At 43.7% G+C, this 15,250-nt stretch overlaps 1 protein-coding gene across 1 annotated transcript in view; it reads left to right on the forward strand.

Annotated features, from left to right (window-relative positions):
- The window catches only part of UBE2D4 (ubiquitin conjugating enzyme E2 D4), a 679,089-nt gene extending 665,744 nt beyond the window's left edge, over nt 1–13,345 (forward strand). Inside the window, exon 7 of the mRNA XM_069618939.1 lies at nt 11,703–13,345. Coding sequence (XP_069475040.1) covers nt 11,703–11,748 — 46 coding nt within the window. The 3' untranslated portion in view covers nt 11,749–13,345. The remainder of the gene's footprint in view (nt 1–11,702) is intronic.
- Nucleotides 13,346–15,250: the final 1,905 nt, after the last annotated feature.

Raw genomic sequence — 15,250 nt, forward strand, 5'->3', positions numbered from 1 at the left:
CATTAGAGGAACCATCAATACCTGCTGTAATATGATTTTATAAAAGCTAAATATGCTATGCCCCAGAATTTTGAAAACGTGTGGCCAAGGAATTTTAATATCTCGATAGTTAGAACATGTCCATGGTCTGTCAGATATACGTGGGGCTATTATTAAATCTAAGAGCTCTAGGGCCAGATGGCATCCCTCCGTGCCTTATTAAAGCCGAGCCGGATATGTGGGCCTCCATTTTTAAGACCAAATTTTACTCCATCCACTTGTCAGGAATTATCCCTCCTTCTTGGTGCTCGGCCTTTATTATACCTATATATAAGAAGGGGAGGATGGATGACCCAAGTAACTTCAGGCCTATAGCATTGATGGATGCCTCAGCGAAAATGTTCAGTAGTCTGTTATTCGAATCAATTCAGTCTTACATTTCTCTAGCTAATCTGTTGCCACGATTTCAAGTAGGGTTCCGCAAAAACATGGGATGTCCTCTCAACGCCACTGTAATCTCCCATCTGTATCAACATACTAAATATTCTAAAACGGGGCCCATTTATATGGCAGCCCTCGAACTCACTGCAGCATTTGATAGTGATTAGAGCTTTGTTGTGGGAGAAAATGTTAACGCAGGGTTTTCCTTCGGATTTGGTTGCTATCATTGCGTCACTCCACCAGGGAACCAATTACAGAATACGGTTGTCCAAGGATTACTGACTTGATAGCCACTGAGATTGGGTTTAAACAGGGCTACAACCTGGCCGCAGTCTTGTTTAATTTATCTGTTGGATCTAGATGTGGGGTGGCACGATGCAACTATTTTTCCGGTTAAATTAGGTGGTCTATTATTAAATTGGATAGGCTTTGCGGACGACTTATTTTTTGACTGCACTCCTTTTGGCCTACAGACAAAGCTTGATTTGTTCTACACTTATGCTGTTAAAAATAATTTGCAAGTTAATCCAGTAAAGTCCTTCATTATGTCATTTGCTGATGGAAAGACGAAACAACTAAAATTTACCTGGTCCTTTAATGGAACTTGAATTCCTCAGACTCTTTCCATGCGCTAGTACATATTCAGTGGTTGCATGGAAGGAACTTTTGAATAAAAAAAGTGAAGTTGTGATCTCAGATCAGGATTATTTATCATAGATTTGGAAAACTCTTGTTGCTTCCTAATTTACAGTTGTATCTTTTAAAAATAGAACCTATTCTATTGTATGCTCTTGACATCTGCACATGTGGGTGTTACGCTCACCTGGTATCCACAGGGACACCACCCAGCTGGGTTACTCGCTGGTATGCTTCTCAGCTTTGCCCTGATGTGGTCTGCGGGGAAGGTTCTGCCTTGTGGTAGAATTAGGCGTGCTCTCTGTCCTGCCTTCTTTGCAGGGGCGAGTTGTCTTTCATGGGCGAGTGCAGTCCAGTTACTTCACTGACACCGGCCCGTTTTATATTTTTAAGGTAGGTCTTATTGCTGTTCTTTAGTTTTGTTGCTAACCTGCATGCCTTTCTTTGTTTAAAATGTCTTTTTTTCTCCCTTAAGTATGTATGCAGAGCTTCAGCGCGGCGAACTAGCTTGGTTGAGCCCGCTGGTAAATGATGGCGCATTAAGAGCGCTATGATGCGGTAAGTAAGCGCTATGCGCAGCGCTGCAAAGTCTTGCCTTTGCTAACCTGTGTTTTCCTTCCTTGTAGGTCGCGGTGTTCTCCAGCGCGAGTGGAATGTCCGGAGTGGTGCCAGTCGAGATGCGACCAGCCAGGTAAGCCTTTTGAGCAGTTCGTAATTTGTAAATGTCTCTACTGCTTTCTTTAATGTTGCCTCCATCTTCCTCTTTTAGATCGTTCTGTCCGGGAGGCGTGCAGATTCGAGGAAGCTGTTATCAGTAGCTGCGAGCGTTTAAAGATGAAGACTGCAGGTAAGGTGATGATGATGATGATGCTGCTGCTGCTAATGATGATCCTTTTGTCTCCTTGCAGGTTCTGCTTCTCCGAGGTTCGAAGGAATAGCTGGACACGGTGAGCGTCACTTTGCAAGCTGCAAAGTAACGTGAAGCGTGTTGTCTTGCTCGGGTGTGGTTTAAATAGCCCCAACAAAATAGTCCAGGTAAAGTAGTCCCTAGGCTACCACACCCAAAACACTAGACCGCATAGCTTGGTTCTTAGGAACCAAGCTATGTGGATGCTTCCATGTTGGCTGACAATACAATAAAGTAGTTCCCAAGCACATTGTTTTTCATGGTGTATGAGCCTGGCGGACTGGCCCCATGAGGTTTTTTGAAGAGTATGCCAGGCTCTAGAGGCCCGAGTCCTGACTCCACCTGGCCAATGGGTTTGCCAGAGGGGGTTTTGGGCGAGGGTCGTGACAGTGGGATGGAGGACTTTTTGGATTTTATTCAGGGGAGAATGTGGAAAATAGTGCTGCAGTTGGCATTATCAACTCCCAATATGCTTATTTGTCATGAGTTATGGCTTCTACCCTCGTCGGCCAAATGGCATTGGCGCCTGCTTTCTAGCTATGGAAAAATGCTTGCTCCACCAAAAGCGTCCCTTGCACAGTTGTTTACTGCCTCCGGGTTGAGCAGAGAGAGTCTTTGGGAAAGATGCATGTGGGGGTGGGTGGTGGTGTGGGGGGGGGGCAAAAACGTGTTCTTAGTCTAACAAAATGTATAACTGTTATTGAGGAACAATTGTTAATGAGAAGATATATGAATTGTGGCCCTTACTCGAATGGTCAGGATTAGTCCTCTTTTGAATGATAACCGGATCATTTTTTTTATTTTGTATGTGTTAATACTAAATTGGTGTTCGTAGTTTTGGTATTGTATGTATTATTATATTATCTGAAAATTAATTGATATTAAGATATAGATTTTTTTTCCTTGTTTTGATTATGTAATGGATTTTGCTGCAATGTTTTTATGTAATTATGAAATATAGATATTTTAAAGGTTTTTTACCATACACAATAAAAAAAATTAAACTGCATCGCACTGGAGGAGGTGGTCCACACATAGCATAAATATGCTGGAACTCCTACCAGTGAAGATGGCACTGAGCTATTTTTTAAAGGATGTTAATCTGAAAGGGCATTCTTATATACACAGACAATACAGCAGCCATGTTTCATATCAACAGTCGGGGCGGGTGGAATGGCTTGCTCAATGCAGCTATCCCAGATCACTCAGAACATATGACAATGGCGTCTCAACAAAAAGGGACAGTTTAAGCTGAGTCAACATACAGGAACATGAGTGGGAAGTAGACACTAGTGCACTCAGACAGATTTTAGTTCAGTTTGGTCAACCAACAGTAGACATTTTTGCAATACCAGAAAATTCAAAATGCCTAAACTTCACATTCATGTACCCACATCCGGTGCCCCTAGGCTATTGGATATGGATCATTTGGTCTGGAATATTTGTTTACGCTTTTCCCCCAGCACCACTACTATTCCCAAATTGCACTGAGAACATATAAAGATTATTCTTGTTTCACAAGCATAGACAAGACCGCCGTGGTACACCCACCTACTGAACATGTCAATGCGTCCACCATTAAAACCACCTTTACAAACTGCTAATACAACAGAAGATTGTGCAGCCAACACCACAAACAACCATTTAACAGATTGGCTCCTGAGGTCATAGAATTTGGATATTTGCCATTACCTACACAATGTATGGGGCTCCTGAAGGATGCACACAAACCTGATACCGGGCACTGTTAGATCAACGAATGGAAACAGCTTGTCTTTTGGTGCACTAATAAGTAAAGTAAATCATTCCCATTGATTGTTCACCAACTAACCTACTTACCTTCTCCATCTGATGGACTCGGGACTTGTGTACAATTCACTTAAGGTGCATTTAGCAATGCTGTCTGCATACACAACATCCCAACACAAGATTTATTGGTGGAGAATTCCTGTGGTCAAAGCTTTTATGGAATGGGTAAAGGACATATGCCCCAGAGTGGCTCGCTTATCACCAGGTTGGGATCTAAACGTTGATATGTAAGTTTATGGGTGCACCTTTCGAACCAATGCAGAAAGCTTCTTTAAAAGACCTTGCATGTAAGGTTACGTTCATCATTGCCATCATTTTAATCCGAAGAATAAGCAAACTTCAGGCACAGGTATCTGTCGGAACCTTTTATCTCCATACACAATATCAAGGTGGCTTTAGGAACACTGCCAAGGTTTTACCATAATGTGTCAGAATTACATGTCAATCTGTAGAACTGCCAGCCTTTTTTCAGAATCCACAGTACACGGGTGAACCAGCACTCCTGCTTGACTTGCGCAGAGCAGTAATGTACTACCGCAACAGAACAAAGTCACCATAAAACGGATCAATATTTAGTTTACATGGCAGCAGGGAGATCCCGTTGCAAAGAATACTAATACCAGATGGATGTGTATACAGCATTGCTCTACATTTTCTACGTCTCCCTTTTACACCTAAAGCACATTCTGTACATAGTACAGGAGCGACACTTGCATTCATTGCTAACGTACCGGTAGAAGCTATTTGTAAAGTAGCGATATAGACTTCAGAACATGTTCAGATAGTGCTATTGTGTGGATGCAAAAGTGAGAACTGAACCACTGAGAAGAGGGAGTATAGCGAGATATTAATGGACACCAGAGGCTTGCCTCCTTGGGGTGTTTCCCCACCCCAAGAAAACTAAGCCAGAAAAACAGAATGGCGGACTTGGCCTGGGTTCTGGGGAAAAGGATCGCCATTGGCATGGAAATCAAGGGAAGGCCCTAGTGTTGATAAATGGTTGGAGGATCTAAAAGGATGGTCAATGGTGGAAACTGCAGTGTGGGATGAGGCACTTCAATTGGCGAGGAGAGAAAGCTCATAAGATATGTGGAATGCCCTAGTGCACGCTCTGTTCACCTCACCTGATGACAGACCTCCCTGAAACCCCAGAGACGAGTGGCGTGAGGGGGGAAGGGGGTACGATATAGGAGTCAGGTGAGGTCAGTAGGAGTCCCATTGAACACGCTCATTAAGGGTTAGGGTAAGCCTGGGAAATCTCTAAGAGTGTAAGCCACTTTTTAGTGCTATCCTGATGACACTCGACTAATTTTTAGGCTTCCCTCGGCCACCTTGTCTCCTTCTCTCATCTCCGATTGCTTATCTGCCATTCAGGAGTTGTGTGTCACAAACGATCTCTGCCTGAAAGCCAGCAATATGGAGATCCTACTCATCGGCACACCTTCACTCTCCTTTCCTGTCACTCTCTGGCCGGACTCCCTTGGCCACCCTCCTACCCCCACCTGCGAGGCTAAGAACCTCAGTCATCTATAACTTAACGCTTTCCTTCTCTGCCCACATCTGTCTCTACTTCCTACTGCACCTTCTCAAAGGTATTCTGCCTTTCCTCTCCGTCCCCCAGAAGCTCACTGTCTCTCTATCCCTGGTTCTCTCTAGGTTGGATTATTGCAACAGCCTCTTTTTAAATCTACCTGCTTCTACTCTTCGCCCTTTGCAACTTATCCAGAACAGGACTGCAAGACTTCTCCTGGGCCTCAAGCCCTGGGATCGTATCTCTCCAGCCCTGTGATCCCTCCACTGGCTCCCAAATGCTGCAAGGATTCAATTCAAGACCCTTTGCATTGCCCACAAGGCTTTCTTGGGCCTGGGTCCAAAATACCTTCAGCTGTCCCTCCCTAAATACCGTCCCTCCCGAGCTCTTCGCTCCTCCACCTCCAACTCCCTCAGGGTCAGTCATTTGTCAAAGAAACGAGCTGGGGGTAGATCTTTCTTCGCCTGAGGCCTCCCTCTGGAACAGCCTCCCTGCCACTCTGAAACTTGGAGAACCATCTCCGGTTCCAGAAGCACATCAAGATCTTCCGCTTTGCTTCTGCCTTCTCTCCTCTTCTTCCCCTGCTGATCTGTTCTGTCTAGTCATCGTGCACCTGGTTACCCTCTGACTTTAGGGCCCAGGTACCTGCTCACCTTGCCACCCACCCACACTGCCTCCTTGTAATCCCTGCACTGGGCTCTGTATCTGTAACCCTACAGTCACCCCTTCTTCTGCACTTATCATACACACCCTGTCTGTTGCCTTAAACCTAGCACTTGCCACTTGCTGGCTGCACTATGTTTTTATTTATTTTTATTTATTCCTTTTCTCAGCATGTGCTAACCCCCCAACCCATATGCACTTTCCCTCTACCCTGCACTGGCGCGTTCTCAATGTCACTGGGCCTAGAAAGATCGTTGTTTTGTTCTCCCGTTCCCCCCCCCTCCCTTGCCTCGTGTATGAGCGCAATATAAATAAAATATCACTATTAAAAGCCGTAGCTGTAATATTGGGATTGGTTGGGAACGGGTGGGAAACTGAGAATGAGGGGTGGAGGGAGGCTGGGGGGAGCAATTGAAAGTGTACCATAATATGTCAAATAAAATACAGTAATGTATTCTGAAGATGAAAACACTTAATAAACAGAGTAAAATAAAAGTGAGAACAGAACCACAGGTGGGACAAGCAATTTTAAAACAAACATTTATTCGCAACTGTCCCTTCAGCTCTCACACCACCTTGATCAGGTATTAATATTAAGGTATTTATTGAGCAAGGACGTAGCTTCGAGAATCAACGGATCGCTTTATAATCATAGGGGGGGGAACAACATGGTGATGGGAGCAGAGAAACAAGGGAGTGGGGAGCTAACGGGAGCGGTGAAGGTGGGCAATTTATCAGCAAAGGAGGAAATAGTGGGGGATCAGATCACCCAGTTTCAGGTAGGGTGGGGAGGGGAGCGTTTATAGACCTATGTGTTGGAGTCATTCCTTGAAAATGAGGTTATTGAGCTCCTTCCTGAATTGAAGAAGCGAGTGGGTGAGTCTGATGTTGATGGGGAGGTGGTTCCAGAGTCTTGGGGCATAGACCGAGAAGGCCTCTCTTCTGGTTCTTTCCTTCTTGCACCAGCGTAGTCTGCACATGTCCTTCTCATGGCTTGTAGGTCTCCAGAGATGCAGTTTTTCAGTGAGGTAGCATGGGGACTCCAGAGTGACACCCTTGTAGATGATGCAGCAGTATTTGAAGATGTGGACTAACTGCGGGAGCCAGTTCAGTTCAATAAGGGTCTGCCTGATGTGGTTGAATTTGCAGAGTCATTTCAGTCGTGCTGCAGTATACAGGAAACGGCTCAGGGGTGCCAGGGTTTTCACTGGAAGGCCTTCCAAAAGGGCATTGCCACCATTCAGGTAGGAGAGGACCATGGCTTGGACATGTACTACTTGTTAGTCTGTGCAAAGCATGTGCATCTAAGCAAATTAAAAAAGCCCCAGAAGACAAATATCACTTACTCAGTAATACTCTTTCTGTAACTTTTGTCTGTTTAGAATCTCATTCACTCCCACCCATCCTTCCTGCTTGGATGGGAGCGAAGGCACAGTGGAAGAAAAAAAGAAAACCTCATGCATGAACCCCCGAGCAGAAAAAACAATCTGAGGACGTAAACGATTGAGTAGCTGTACATGTAGTTAGCGTTGGTGTAACAGCAACAACCCTGTTAACACACACTTGCCTTATTACCCACCAACACTCCTGGCTGAGGTCTGTTGGCCAGCCCTGCCACTTTTCCAAGCATAGAAGCTAACTTCCCCCATCGATTTAGTCGATTGGTTGCACCTAGTACATTTCTTGTTACTTTGCAGGAATGATTCCTGATGAAAATTGAGACAAGTGTTTGGGCAAAGAAAAACTTTCTTCAATGAAAGGAGAAAAAGAAAGCGGTAAAGAAAACTGCTTTCGAGGGAGTGATGGTGCTTTCCAAGAGAAAATGTGTTGGGTGTGGTAGCAAGGTGCATTTGTCGGGGGGCACCAAAGTGCCCAGGTAGGAAAGTAATGTACAAGAAATGCACACTGCAAAAACTTCAAAATGTATAAGAAAGGTGTTAATGTTGTGAATGATGGCGGCCAATCTGATAACGACACTGAGGATAGTGATGATATTGCTGGCGCTGATATGTCCCATTGGCGCACTGGGTGAAGGTTGTGATGGTGATGAGAAACCTATTGCATAGCTGAATATTAATTGTGTGCCAGTTCATATGATGGCCGACTCTGGGCGCAAATCTCCTTAATTTCTAAAGGTATGGGAGAGCGTGTTGGGAGGGAGAATAATGTGATGCCTCCTGACATCAGTACTAAAGGCTGCAATATGAACAAGATTAATATTTATGGAAGTTTCATGGCCCTGTTAGAGTTAAAAGGGAGACGCGCAATAGACAAAGTCTATGTAACAAAGCATGGAGTGGCAGTAAGTTGCCAGGAATAGTGCAAGCTCAAGATGAGGCTAGTTCCTAACACTTCAGAGCAGGTGCGAACTTTGACAGTTGTTAATGTGATACCGGAAGTACTCTAATGTATTCTCTAGCAGAATTCGAAAGTTGAAGGGGATGGTTCATAAAATTGGGAAAGATACTCTAGGCCATTGGTGGTGAAACTACGGACTGTGCCTGTTGTGTTTACGGAAACAGTCAGGAGAGGGCTAAACAAATTATGTGACAATGGAATAATCGAGCTGGTGGGGGCTGCAGGGTGTCTGTCACCTTTGGTTGTGGCCAGGAAGGTCAACGGAGATGAGAGATTGTGTGGATTTGCACAAGTTGAATTAATGTGTTGTGGTGGAACGACATCCGCTACCAAACATGGGAGAGTCTTGAGTGGAGATGGGAGTATATTTACAAAAATTAATTTATCTCTCAATCATCAAAATGAATTGCATCCCAAATCGAGGAAGTATACAGCATTCATACCCTACAAAGGGGTGTTTCATTTCAAACCTATGCCATTCAGAACAGTTTAGACAGCGTTGGATTTTCATAAAGTTATGGACAAGCTATTCAGCAGCATGGAAAATGTGTTGTGTTTTCAGGATGACATTTTAGTATGTGGGTGGGATGTATCCGAGCGTTATAGTGTTGACTATTGAGTTAAAAGGGGGCTTACTGTGAAGACAGGTGTAATGTGTAAGGGTGGGGTCAAGCCAAAGGAGGAATTGGTTAACACTGTAAAAGAGGTGACGGTAACTCAGTCAAAGGGTGCTCTTGGGTCATTTCTTGGACTAGTTGAGTTCTGACAAAAGTTTATAAGGAACTGTTCTTTTAGTCAATGACTTCATTTTTTCTTTAATTGATTCTGGATATACAGTAAATTGCTCATAAATGTTTTCTTCGACATGAAATTAGTTTATGTATTAGATGCACATTTTTATTTCTGTTTGTTTTATGTATCTGCAAAAATAAAGAAATCTGGGTTGGAGTGTCTGGCAAAATGCAAGGCATAAATTAGTTTTCACTAATTGATTAGCAGAGTTTGCTAATTGAAATGTTCTTAACCAGAGGTTATTTGTACCCAAGACTTGAAGTGAGCAACAATGCTGCAGTTTTGTGTATCTAGAAGTAAGCCATTAGTCAGATGAGTCGGGCCTTGCAAATTCTTAAATTACACTAGACCTGCAGGTTGAGTAACTTAGTTTACCTACTCGACCTAAGAGAAATGCACTCAACCCATGACAATGAATGACGAATGTAAATGTGCTTTCCCTAAAATGATGCATGTCACCACAAACCACCTTTGTTTGGAACACTGCTGCCACCCAGAGGCCAGCCATACTCAATGAAACTTTTATTTGACATTTACTGCAAACCAGGTAAGTGTTAAATAAAAGTTTCAAACACCCTGCAAATGGTATGCACCCTTCATAAACTTTGCTAGACTATGCGAGTGGCTGAAAGGACTGTGGCGAGCCCTTGAGTGTCTGTAAAATGTAAAAGGTTAGGTGCCTGAATGGACACAAATAAATAGATATGATAGAAAGGTTCGGAAAACAGTTTGGCCAGTTCACACCCACAGGCCGTAACATCTAGTTAGTTTTGTGTATTCATTATGTAAGAGGAAAGAAAGTAAGAGACTAAGCAGAGCGGCTGGCATAGCAGGCGGCAAAATTGGCAAACTAGGTGGAATATTGTAGTTTGCGGCCATCTCACTTTCAGGGTAGCTGATAAAAAAACACAGGATGATGAGATAGAATGTCAAGGAGTAGGGGGATCAGACCATGGGCTGAACACCAGTTGCACATGTATGCAACCAGCAGGTTACAGAACTAGGCTTACCATCAAAAGAATTTGGTCATGCACATTTTCAAAAGAGTCCACTTGTCATCTTCCCCAACAAAATGAAATATAGGTAACGCTATAAGATTTAGATACACAAACCTTAACTTTACTGGAAAGCATGGAGACAATGCAGTGTTTTACAGTAGCAATACTGTAATTAGGCATCATGTAACAACTACACTTTTAAGGAATGGAATTGTATGGCTCTATTATTTGTAAAACAAAAGAAAATCTTGCCTAGCACTCCCACACAGGCCTATGGCACTTAAGAGTGGAGGAGAGGATAAAGGCTGCACTCTTACTCCATTAGCCCCCTTTGAACTTGCAGCAAAGGAGTAGAGAGCCCTGAAGGCAAGAGCAGAATGCAGGGCGAGCTGTGCTTTCATTGAACAGGGTAATTTAAATAACTAGCTTTGATAAAAGTTCCAAGCAAATTGCTATGCAACACTTATTTTATGCCTTGAGAACCTACCCAACTTAAATCGGTTCTGCTTTCTGGATATGGACCAATCCCGCGTGAGTGCAGTTATTATGTACCGTCATTCCCAGAAAGAAACATGAGACTACCAATTATCCTATTGGTTTGGTTGCAAGATATATAATCTGAGGCATTTTGGCCGCTACACAGACCAGTGAGGCTACCTCACAATAAAAATGGTGGTTAACTGGAATGCCAACATGTTAAAAAAAAAAAAAAATGTTTTGAGACATTTCCAGCAGGGTACAGTAATCAAAATTGGAGCACCTCTCATTGTCTTCTCAAGCCATGGCCTTGCCTACTAATGAGTAATGTTTGAGGGGTGTGATTACATGTTGGAATTCTGAGTTGGTCCACTCAGTCTTTCATCCTCAAATCTCTCCAAGCTGTATCATTCAGTTCTCCAGTGTTTGCATCCTTAACTTAAAACCCAAATGCACTGTACAATTGTGGCTGCAGGTGCTGTTTAAAAGTTTATTTGCGTACTTATTTTGCACTTTTACACACTGGTCATACTGCCCCTCATTGTGCAGTCTAGTCGATTTACCTTTTGTTTCAATGATAGTGGTGCTGTGGCAAAGAAAGGGGTTTGAGAGATTTGGTGAGGGCAAGTAAGGTATAGATTTCTGTTTATGTATGTTATTGAATGTAAGACTAAATAAGCCGCCTGTTGTAGTCCTCCCTCATAGGGGTTGTGTGGGTTCCTGGCTACATGGCGGTGGTATTAGAGGGTGAGAAGCAGGGCAGCGGGCATTTACCAAGTGAAAAGGGTACTGGGATTGCCTGATAAAATGTTGATTTTAGATGTGCAAATTGGAACTCTGCTGCACTCTTGGCCACCTCTCTTCCCAGGTGCATTGCTCTTAGGGCAATACACTTTGTTCAGAAATTTGTAAACCAGCCATCCTCAATACTCTTTCTGCAAGCTGATGGCCAATTTCTCATTTGCATTTTATATGGCAGATGCATTTCTTGGGGATACGTGCCAAGTATGGCGCTGGTTCATTTAGCAACCAGTAGCAATATCTGAACTGCTTGATATAAATCAAACATTTACATTCAACTATAATGATATCTGTTTCTCTTCTCTTTCAGGTACAATAGGCTAGCACGAGAATGGACACAGAAGTATGCAATGTAAACTACTGAACAACACAAACACTTATCAAATTTTACAAACAGACAAACCAAGTTTGGGAACGAGGAGACTGAGAATGAGCCTCTTCGTGGGAATGGAAATATGAAACAAATATAAAAAGCTAACTAGAGAGCTGGGATCGGAGGTCTGGCTGCCAATCCATTTACAAGCCTAGTGCCATTTGCAAAGAATTGTATACGTGATTCAGCGGAAGCCTTGGCTTCAGGAGTGCTTTGGGTTCTGTTTTCACGTCACCTGCACCAGTTTTGTGGGCTATGCGCGGTGGTATTGTCATGTTTTTTGAAGTCAACGTCGCTCAGATCTGACTGGGACCTGGTTCTATAGAGCTTTGAATCTGGAGCCACCTCTACCTGCCAGAGGAGGCTGCCCTGCAGTGAGACACCAACGCTTCTACAGGGTCCACAGTGGCCTGCCTGTGCCAAACAGTCATGGCCTTTGATGGTACTAGCGCTACCTGCTGTTCGAACTTCACCGAAAGAACTTTATGCCTTTCAAATTGAACATTCAAGCTGTTTTCTGACAACTTTTCAGTCACTTTGTGGGCCCAAGGAATGTCGTTCACACGGTAACAAGCCTCCTTGTGAGCCCCAGAGCGCTGGAAGGGAGTGGCCAATCTGCTGAGTTCACATATTTGCTGTGGAATGCGCTTGAGGATTGAGAGGGCTCTCCTGCCTCTGCTCACTATGCAGACACTGCGTTACCCCACTACCCCCCTCACTCATTCTATTTATAAGAATATCAGACCACATTTGTGCATGAAAATCAATGTTTGGGGTTTGTGCTGTCAACAGTCGTCTCTCGCCTCGTGGCCCCAAGATCTTTGATGCTGGTTTCCCCTTTGAGATGGCATTTCTTGCATCATCGAGCACCTCCTACAGCACCTTTTCACATAGCTGGTAAAATGCAGTGTTTCACTGTAGTAACTGGCCTTTCTCCAAGACAAATATCTTTCTCAGATTCACAAGTTTTAAATATTGCACCATGTGCTGGGATGAAAACCAAGTCATTACCAGGTAAATATTTAAAGCTTGTGAATTTTAGAAAGCTACTAATGTTGGAGAAACGTTTGATACCAGTAACTTCTTCCATTCCCCTCCTCGACAGGGTGCAGAATGGCATTGTGGGTGGTTGTTGTGTTCGAGGGAGATGGAAGAGCTATTTGCTAGACCAGAACACCTTTGGGTGAGAATGGTGCTTTCCTACCTCTGCCACTCAGTTCTTCATAGTGTTTTTGAATATTGACTGTTGGGTTTCCCTCTGGAATGCACTGAAAACACAGCATGACTGTTCTGAGAAATACAAGTAGCACACACAAAGCCGTTTTACATGTGAATTCAAGATACAAACCGTTTTTCTTTCCTCCAAGACCTGGAGCCCATATAAAGCAAACCTGTGACACCTTACTATGTAGAAGAAGTAGCCTTTTTCGTACTGTTCCTTTTGTGTGTTTTATGGGTTTTTTTCGGATTGAACATTCAGTAATCTGTAACTCCAATCGCTTTCCAACGTTGATATATTAACGAGCGGTACGCAAGCCCCTCCTGCAGGCGCAGTAGCATTAAAAAAACTATTCAGGTAAGAGTTTTGTTTCTTTTTTTAATATAGTGTTGACCAAAATATCCTATGTAGACTGAGGTACAGGAATTTAAATGTGTACTTCTGGGTTCATTTTGCGGCATCTAGATTTCCTGACGTGGAAATATGGAAGACCTTGCAATTATCTGCGTATTAAAGAGCAGTTTTATCCTATTTTTCATCAGTAAAAGAATTCTAATCATTGCAAATTTGGGGATGGTGCTCCTTTTTAGGTACACAGAAGTGTTTTGGATACAGAGTGCTTTATTTGGGTCATGGCTCTCAGATGCTCTGCCATGGGATGAGCCCTGGCATTTCTAGCCCTGTTAGTCATATTTGATCTGCAGCTTGCAGAGCTGACTCTGTCCCCTTGCTGAAGCAGCTGCCTATTGCTATCAGGAGATTTGATGTCTGTATTTGGGACTGGTGCTTCCCCCCCACCCCCAACTAGATGCATATTCTCCAATTCAGTTCAACTCAAAATGTTATGTTAGAGGAGCTTTATTCATATTGTGGCTCTGCTAGACCAGCTAATCTTCTGCTCAGTGCTAGCTCAGCAGTGCACCCATTTCACAGCTAGGCACTGAGCACTAAGGGAAGGAGACCCACAACTACTCGCAAGTTGAGCTGAAACGTAGGACACCAACATATAGCTTAACCTGCCCGATGTGTGGTCATTTCTTTTTTGTATCCAGGTTGGGGAGAAGTGTGGCATCCTACCTGAATACTGTTCTAAAACCTCTTGATTTACTTTATAACTGGAGTAGCTGGTCAGCAAGGTAGTGATGTGATTACATAGAAAGTCTTAAAAGGGATGAAAGACCCATTCCCTTCACACCTTAACTTTGTCTTTTATACCATGCCAAATCAACGCCATAGCAGTATCAAAGCTCCTGACTTGTCCGGGATGGCGTATTTTGACTTCACCAAGGATATTCAAACTGTAGTCTGTTGGGAGGGGGGAAAAAGTGAGAGGGGGCAAGATAAGAGGATGGTAAAGAGTCAACAACGAGAACAGTAGGTGGGGATGCAGATCAGGAAAAGATTGATTTTTATTGGTGTGGTTGCATATGGTTCTATTAGAGTGAATCATGTGTCTGTTATGAAGAAAGGTAGAACTTGTATACTTAGCGATATGGCGTCAAAGGGAACACTGTGAGGCAGATTCAGCACATCATATATATATATATATATATATATATATATATATATATATATATATATATATATATATATATATATCTGATGCTTGTTAATCTGCTTAGAATCACATGCTGTGCATAGGTCCGACATCCAGTGGTCACTGCGGAGTATTGCATCTTGTTTTTCGTAGTCGAAAAGGGACGTCGACCGGGCGTGTCTGAAATACTATCCCTATAGTGACGTGTGTTGTACCCAGAATCCCTCACGCGTCGGGGTCCCTCAGATTGTTTTTTTCCGCCCAGCTACTGGTCGCCTTTACGCGGATCTCCTCGAGAGACATTGCACATTCCATCTCCTCGACCTTTGGTCGTCTTTTCCTGTTTAAAAATGTAATATATCGATCCCTCCCTCGACGCAGTGGTGAAGCTGTCTCTGCCGAGCAAGATCTGCGACGGAGGGGACGAGCGGAGGATATCCGTCGGCGTTGCCGAACACGTGGCCTGGCCTCGCAGGCCAAATACAGTAGGGAGAGTGGGGTCGTGGGACATCTGATTCTTTTTCTGAGAATGCCTTTCCTTTTCCCCTTCCTTTCCCTTGGGGTAGTTATCACGCTTTATTGCCTCGGCTATGGAGCGGACACCCTTTAGGTTTTGCCCACTTTGTAAGGGCAAGTTTACTTGGAAGGACAAGCATTCACGGTGTAACCGCTGCTTGCCCCTCGATCACGTAGAGGAGGGTTGCTCAGCTTGTCGGCTTCTAAAGCCAA

Source organism: Ambystoma mexicanum, chromosome 10 (genome assembly GCF_040938575.1).
Source record: "Ambystoma mexicanum isolate Mex_15411 chromosome 10, UKY_AmexF1_1, whole genome shotgun sequence".
Lineage (NCBI taxonomy): Eukaryota > Metazoa > Chordata > Amphibia > Caudata > Ambystomatidae > Ambystoma > Ambystoma mexicanum.